This window comes from Anarrhichthys ocellatus, unplaced genomic scaffold, assembly GCF_004355925.1.
Source record: "Anarrhichthys ocellatus isolate YVR2014 unplaced genomic scaffold, GSC_Weel_1.0 scaffold139, whole genome shotgun sequence".
Classification (NCBI taxonomy): Eukaryota; Metazoa; Chordata; class Actinopteri; order Perciformes; family Anarhichadidae; genus Anarrhichthys; species Anarrhichthys ocellatus.
The window spans coordinates 387,772-395,941 of NW_022280169.1; the positions used below are offsets into that span (position 1 = coordinate 387,772).

An 8,170-nucleotide genomic window follows, 5' to 3' on the forward strand; every position below is an offset into this window, starting at 1 on the left:
TTTCAGATCATCAAACAAATTTAAATATTAGACAAAGATAACACAAAATGCAGTTTTTAAATGAAGGTTTTTATTATTAAGGGGGGGAAAAATCCAAACCTACATGGCCCTGTGTGAAAAAGTGAACGCCCCCTAAACCTAATAACTGGTTGGGCCACCCTTAGCAGCAACAACTGCAATCAAGCGTTTGCGATAACTGGCAATGAGTCTTTTACAGCGCTGTAGAGGAATTTTGGCCCACTCATCTTTGCAGAATTGTAATTCAGCCACATTGGAGGGTTTTCGAGCATGAACCGCCTTTTTAAGGTCATGCCACAGCATCTCAATTGGATTCAGGTCGGGACTTTGACTAGGCCACTCCAAAGTCTTCATTTTGTTTTTCTTAAGCCATTCAGAGGTGGACTTGCTGGTGTGTTTTGGATCATTGTCCTGCTGCAGAACCCAAGTGCGTTTCAGCTTGAGGTCACGAACAGATGGCCGGACATTCTCCTTCAGGATTTGTTGGTAGACAGCAGAATTCATGGTTCCATTTACCACAGCAAGTCTTCCAGGTCCTGAAGCAGCAAAACAGCCCCAGACCATCACACTACCACCACCATATTTTACTGTTGGTATGATGTTCCTTTTCTGAAATGCCGTGTTACTTTTACGCCAGATGTAATGGGACATACACCTTCCAAAAAGTTCAACTTTTGTCTCGTCAGTCCACAGAGTATTTTCCCAAAAGTCTTGGGGATCATCAAGATGTTTTCTGGCAAAACTGAGACAAGCCTTTATGTTCTTTTTGCTCAGCAGTGGTTTTCGTCTTGGAACTCTGCCATGCAGGCCATTTTTGCCCAGTCTCTTTCTTATGGTGGAGTCATGAACACTGACCTTAATTGAGGCAAGTGAGGCCTGCAGTTCTTTGGCTGTTGTTCTGGGGTCTTTTGTGACCTCTTGGATGAGTCGTCGCTGCGCTCTTGGGGTAATTTTGGTCGGCCGGCCACTCCTGGGAAGGTTCACCACTGTTCCATGTTTTCGCCATTTGTGGATAATGGCTCTCACTGTGGTTCGCTGGAGTCCCAAAGCTTTAGAAATGGCTTTGTAACCTTTTCCAGACCGATAGATCTCAATTACTTTGTTTCTCATTTGTTCCTGAATTTCTTTGGATCGCAGCATGATGTCTAGCTTTTGAGGATCTTTTGGTCTACCTCACTTTGTCAGGCAGGTCCTATTTAAGTGATTTCTTGATTGAGAACAGGTGTGGCAGTAATCAGGCCTGGGTGTGGCTAGAGAAATTGAACTCAGCTTTCCAAAGATGTGATAAACCAGTTAATTTTTTTTTTAACAGGGGGGGGGCAATCACTTTTTCACACAGGGCCATGTAGGTTTGGATTTTTTTTCCCCCTTTATAATAAAAACCTTCATTTAATAACTGCATTTTGTGTTTACTTGTTATCTTTGTCTAATATTTAAATTTGTTTGATCTGAAACATTTAAGTGACAAACATGCAAAAATAATAACAAATCAGGAAGGGGGCAAACACTTTTTCACACAACTGTATATGCCTCTCACATTGTTGAACATCTTACCACCTCACATGGGGACTGACACATTACCACAGTAGTGATTCTTTGCTGCTAGATAGATTCACTGTGTTATTACTAGTTGGCATATTGAAGCTGAAATCAGTGAAGTTCTACATGCAGGTTTAAAAGCCTGTTGACCACATGACTGTAGTTCCATAATCGGGTCACATGATAACTTGGCAAACTCCATTCATCCATCTTCTTCCTGTTATCTGGGGCCGGGTCGCCGTGGCACTCAACTCCATCAGCTAATAAAGACGTTAAGATGCAGCTGAACGCTCGGGGCAGAAAATGAACATTATTTTGTCAAACTAGCTAATTGATATTTTGTTGCTTCCACTGAAAAACTTGGGAGTCCCCCTCCACTGCAAAATACATTGCTTGTGTTACTTCACTTTGTCCTTCCCTGTGCAGAGTGATGACTGAGCAAAGTGTGCATGGTCAGATGTTTGGTTGGTGCACCTGAAACCACACCGAACAGACATGTCGCACTAAGTAACTTTAGGTATATCTATATAGAGCACCAGGGTTCAACTGAGCCTTAGCCCCGGTGCTATGTTGGATTCTGTTCCCGTCAACTAGTGCTTTCCTCCTGTTAAAATAATAGCACCACCGTAGGTGGTCAGGGAAACAGTATTCGACACAACACCAGCACACAGGTCTGCACACAGGTCTACACTCAATGTTTTTGTGGAGTTTCCTTTTATTCCGAAATTACAAACATGAATGGATGTGTATGGGTCTGTCATGTGTAAAAACAGAGTGAATTTCCCCTTCAGGGATTATTAAGCTTGTAGTAGTCTGTCGTCCTCCGGATAGAAGACAAGAAACAACCTGGACATGCCGTGAACCCATGGGAGGACTAACAGACACTGGACCACTTGGATTTAGCTTCACAAAAGATATTCTAAATATCTTTATCATTTATTGAAATGTAACAGATGTGATTGTTCGGAACAGTTCTGTACTTGTGCCAAGAGCTTTAAGAGTGAGGAAGGGTTGTATGGGAAGAGTTTCTTCGTCTGCAGCCTTGTCACCACCTCTCTGAGCTCGGACAGACAGAGCACTGCTCTGGCTAATGTTCCACAGGTCAGCTGTCCCGACACGGTTAGACATGATGACGTTTGCTCACTCTGCAGCACCGGCAGTGATGGCCCTTCCTGTCTGGAGTTCGGTTTGTAGACCGATGACTCATATTGTCTGTGCCTGATAGGTAGCGGTGGTCCACTAAGCTCTTGCTTCACATCCAAGGCACTAAATCTACCTTTCTCACATGCAGACGGCCCTGGTTCCTCCTGAGAAACCTCCATGTTCTCAGGATCAGACTGGTCAGAACTATCGTACTCGACAAGGTGAAACCCAGCAGCCAAACGGGTGGTTCCCACTGGTGGAATAACACCTGTGGGCTGGACACAGGAGCTGAATTCTACTTGATCTGACTCACCTTTAACCTTCAACATGTCACCACCAGCTGAGGCAGTTGGCGACTGCTGCAGTGAAAGATGACAGTCTGGCAAGCTGATTGTCCCACATGCTGCAGTGAAGCCTCGCCAGTCAGCGCTGAGGTACTTGAGGTACCGCACAAAGTACTCTAGGAAGCAGGTTTCGGTGGAGATGAGGAAGTCAAGGAGGATGCTGTGGTCGAAGGAAATGCTCTGAAGCAGCAGCAGGAAGTGGCAGTGAGCGTTACAGCCAGAGGCACAGGCTGCCTCCAACACAGCCAGCTCATCCAACCCAGAGTACCGTCTGCAGGCAGAAACAAGCCGTTCAGTGAGCTCCTTTTGATAACATGATACCTGGCTCTCCAGGATGCACCAGATGATTTCACTGTTTCTCTTCTCTGGTTGATTGGTGTTAAAGGTTTACTTGTATTTTTTAACCTGGATTCTATTTTTCAATGTTTTTGTGTCTAAGTTAATAAGTTTCATTTCTGAAATGGTTCTAGTAGTGAGGTAAAGTGCACTTATAATAGCACTCTGAGCCTGTCAGTGGTTTAAACAAGTGATTACATTACAGCCCGTTCAGCAGCTGCAGCGTTCTCTCTCCATACTGGACCAATTTCAAAAACTAAGACAGAAAAACGTTGGGAAAATAAGTCCCAAGTTCAAAGACATCAAATTGACCTTTTAAGGTAAGGTCCTATGAATATATGCTCCACTTTGCATTCACATGGGGTCAAGTGTGTAACTGTCCCTCTGCACTGTGCTCTGAGCTCCACCTTTAAATCCCACAGTCACATGGTCCCCCTTAATAAACAGTAATCAGCCAAACCCTTTTTACAATTAATTTTGTTTGCATGTCATGTTGATGAAAATAAATGACACATGCATTACTGTTGTACCTGTGATGGAGGAATATGGAAAACAAAGCTTTGGCTGCCTCCATCATGTCGTCGTCCTGGTCCCCAAACAGCAGGCTGACCCAGCAGCAGCGATGAGTGACCTCTGTCAGCTGGACACTGCACCGCCTCAGGAAGCCCCACAGACTCTGCAGATAGCCGTAGACCTCTGTGGCACTATCCACTCCTGCTGGGACAAGACACAGGAGGGGATCGCATGACTCAACTCACTATGGGAGGAGTGCCCCCTGCTGTGGAAATGCTGTAATACAGAGCGTACAGAACTCCTTACTTACTGCATTACTGACCCACAGGGATGAAAGATTAGTAACATGACCGCAATGAAGGAAAACTTAAAGGTATGGTGTGTCGTCACTTTGTCGGTTGATGGTTGTAAACACAGCATTTAAAATTAGCGCCTCCTCTCGGCTCAATGAGCGAGCGACACAGAGAGAGATGCAGAGAGAGAGAGAGACAGAGAGAGATGCAGAGAGAGAGAGAGACAGAGAGAGATGCAGAGAGAGAGAGAGACAGAGAGAGATGCAGAGAGAGAGAGAGAGAGACAGACACAGAGGGAGAGAGATAGAGAGACAGACAGAGACACAGAGAGACAGACAGAGACACAGGGAGAGAGAGAGAGACACACAGAGACATAGAGAGACAGACAAAGACACAGAGGGAGAGAGAGAGACAGACAGAGACACAGAGAGGGAGAGAGAGAGAGAGACAGACAGAGACACAGAGAGAGAGAGATAGAGAGAGAGAGATGCAGAGAGAGAGAGAGAGAGACAGACAGAGGGAGAGAGATAGAGAGACAGACAGAGACACAGAGAGACAGACAGAGACACAGAGAGAGAGAGAGAGACACACAGAGACATAGAGAGACAGACAAAGACACAGAGAGAGAGAGAGAGACAGACAGAGACACAGAGAGGGAGAGAGATAGAGAGACAGACAGAGACACAGAGAGAGAGAGATAGAGAGACAGACAGAGACACAGAGAGAGACACAGAGGGAGAGAGAGAGAGACACAGAGAGATAGAGACAGATAGAGACGCAGAGAGGGAGAGAGAGAACGAGACAGACAGACAGAGAATCAGAAGAATAAACCAATATTGTCTGATTGTTTCACAGCATTTACGTTCTAAACCATGAATAAACATAACCACATCTCCTCACAAACCTGCTGGAAGGTGCTGGATTTCGAATGAATGCAGCCCAAGGCAGCATCCTGTGGGCTGCATGCTCTCTGAGTCTGTTGGCATCAGGCCTGTGAGGTCTGTGAGCCTCCCTACTCAGAGGGGCGGGACAAAGCTAACCCTGCTGGGGTTGACCAATACTGACGCACAGAAACGTCCCAAATGCAGCAAAATAAGAAGATACACCAGCACACACATCTAGTGTGTCACAAGTGATGATTGAGAGGGATTATTTTTGTATCAGTATATACATTGTTTTTTAGGAAATTGTTGCATATTATACCTTTAACTAATGCCACGTTACGTAGCTTATCTACCAAACATACTTATTTGACGTTTCATACAAATGTATTTGAACCCCGTGATAGAACATTTCTACTGTGATTTAGTTTATGTGCCTTACTCACTAACAAAACTATATGTGACATATGATTGTGTACTGAGGAGAGTGGTGACAAAGCCTTTGCTTTGATAAGGGGAAGTAACCAAATGGGGGGTGCAGTTTAACCAGAGAATGTTTAGGTGTGAAGATTCCCAGAGATAATCAAAGGTAACAAAGACACATGTCTTTGTGTGACAAGGCTCAGAAGAGGAAGGGGATGACTGGAGGGGCCAATGGGGAGCTTGAAGCTGCTGATCAATTGTTATACTGTAAATACCTGATGTTCCCCCCTGCTGCAGTAGTTATCAAAGTCGTTTTTAATCTAGATTGTTTGGGTGTGAGTTGCCGAGTTTTGGGCACATCAGCCGTAGAGATGTCTCCTCCTCTACAATATGATGGAACCATAGGGCACTCAGCTTGTGGTGCAAAAAGCACCAAAAAAATATGTTTGAAAAACTAAGAAGCAATGTCTCTTTCCAGAAAATAGTTTTTCCACCACAAACCAAACCACAATCTTTTCAGTTACCCAACAAAGAAGTTTGGTTGTCTAAACCTAAAGTGGTTTTATTTCAATTCACAACCTTAAGATTCACTTTCACAACTTGGGAGGTGCAGTTTTGTATTTTTATATTAACAATGGGTCAATTGACAGAGTGTAACCTGGTAAATATTGTTAATACTAATAAACCCACGGAGGAATATCACCGTCTGCACTTCCCCTCTACTGAATGTTTTAGCATCTTTCAGCCTCCTGTTTTGGTTTTATAGCCTGCGGGGGAGAAATGAAGCAACTAACGCCACTTTATTCAAAAAGTCTTGACACTTAGCATTAAAGTTCACTTCAAACTCAGCACCAACTTCTTCAAACTGTCTCACGTGACATCAATCCATAATTACACACAATACATACATCATGGGTTCTCACCTGTTTGGATGTGGAGCTCCATGGACTTGAGGAGAAGCAGGCTGACAGATCTCAGCATCACACAGTTTGGTTTCTGGCCTTCCTCCCCTCCGACATGTCTGGTCCCCCCAAAGAAAGAGGCAGACTCCACTTGAACACTCTGCAACCAATCAGTAGTCACTGCTGTTAGCACACTCTGGGCCAGCATGTTCATATCAGAGTGGAAGTGCTTGTATCTGAGCCCAGTGGATCCTCCTAAAGCCCAGTCCTCTCCAGCCTTCTGCAGCAGCGCTCTCTTCAGGAGCAACAGCACTCGCTTTTTGACAAAATACTGTGATGAGCAGCTGACTGTCGTCAGCAGTGCTGAGGAGTGAGTGTGGGTCATTCTCTGACTCTTCAGACAGACACCAGCTCCACATGTCAAACTGGATGCAGTCAGCACCTCCAGCAGGTCCAGCAGGAGACACCATGTTGTTCCCCAGCATCTGCTGCTGGTAACATCCACCAAACACTGCGTTTCCTCTTTTCTCTCGTTAGGGAGAAACTTGGAACATAAAGCACACAGGCTGGAGTCAAGAGCTGCCAGAAGTTTCCCAAGGATGTCTGATGGAAGGAAACAGATGCATTTAAAATGAGCGATCAGACACACAAGGATCACTGCAAGAAACCTGGGCTGCTACATTCTGGCCTTCCTGTTGCTCTTAGTTAGCGTAGAAACTAATGTGCATGCTACAGTTTTTTTTACAATTGATTCATTTTTTAAAAGGAATACTTCACGCCTAAACATGACCATTTCTACATCAATGACCGTGTTACCTGGACTTCTTGAGATGCCTCCATGGGGACCGGAGGATTTACTGCTTTTCTCTGGTTTTTTATCATTGAAGGCTAAATATCTTTGGATTGGACTGTTTGGCTAAAACATTCATAGAAAACATACTCAGAAGATTAATGTCAATAATGATTAGCCATAGCAGTACAAATTACTGTTTTTATTTCCCCACAATGTAGCAAACTTAATGTGGTGCCTTCATATGGGACTAAAAACAGAACCAACAATGGCAGCAACTGCAATATTCTACCACATCAGGTAGAATGTGGTAGAAGGTCAACATTTCCTTGAGCTCGATGTAAAACTCCATGGGGTCAAGGAAAGATGTGAAGGAGAATTTCTAATGACTTAGGAAAAGACAAGCTCTTATCATGGCTGCCCTTAGATACTTCCTGGTCATCTCACTCAGTTAGGAACCTTCCTAAGCTAAATTGGACTGCAGCCTTGAACCAGCTTCCAGCCTGTTGACCAGATGTGTTAAAAGTAGCAACACATCTGGTTTTATGTATATTTATGTGTATCAGAGATCTGTGCATGACGCAATGTCTGCACAGATCTCTATAGGAAGATTTGGACACGTATGTTGATCAATAAGTTACAAGACTGCAGTAGAGAAATGAACAAACGTAGGTTTGAAGTAATTAAGTAACAGTGTCTCTGTTTATGCAGAGTTATTTCACACTAAAAAACGTCACGCTCACAACATGTCAGACACAATACTTTAGAAATAAGAATTTGACATAATATATGTTTATATTATAGGTTCTATATAGGATATTAAGAGCATCAAACAACTATCTATAAGTAACAGCTACCCGAGTAGAACATGAAGTCTCTCCTTCTGTGTTCATTCTTATCAGAGCTTCTCTTTGCTTTGTTCACAGAGCCGGCCAGCAGCGTGCCTTTTAGTGCATGTTAGTGTGCCTTTTAGTGCATGTTAGTGTGC

The 8,170-nt window shown here is 44.0% G+C and overlaps 1 protein-coding gene across 3 annotated transcripts in view; it reads right to left on the reverse strand.

Moving 5' to 3' along the window:
* Window positions 1–1,480: 1,480 nt before the first annotated feature.
* Window positions 1,481–8,170, reverse strand: part of lins1 (lines homolog 1) — an 8,752-nt gene continuing 2,062 nt past the window's right edge. For 2 of the 3 annotated variants that reach the window (XM_031877516.1, XM_031877514.1), the window contains 3 exons: window positions 6,414–6,995; window positions 3,911–4,097; window positions 1,481–3,315 (listed from right to left, as the gene is read on the reverse strand). In XM_031877516.1, coding sequence (XP_031733376.1) covers window positions 2,490–3,315; window positions 3,911–4,097; window positions 6,414–6,995 — 1,595 coding nt within the window. In that variant the 3' untranslated portion in view covers window positions 1,481–2,489. The remainder of the gene's footprint in view (window positions 3,316–3,910; window positions 4,098–6,413; window positions 6,996–8,170) is intronic. The other variant, XM_031877515.1, reaches the window with a different exon arrangement.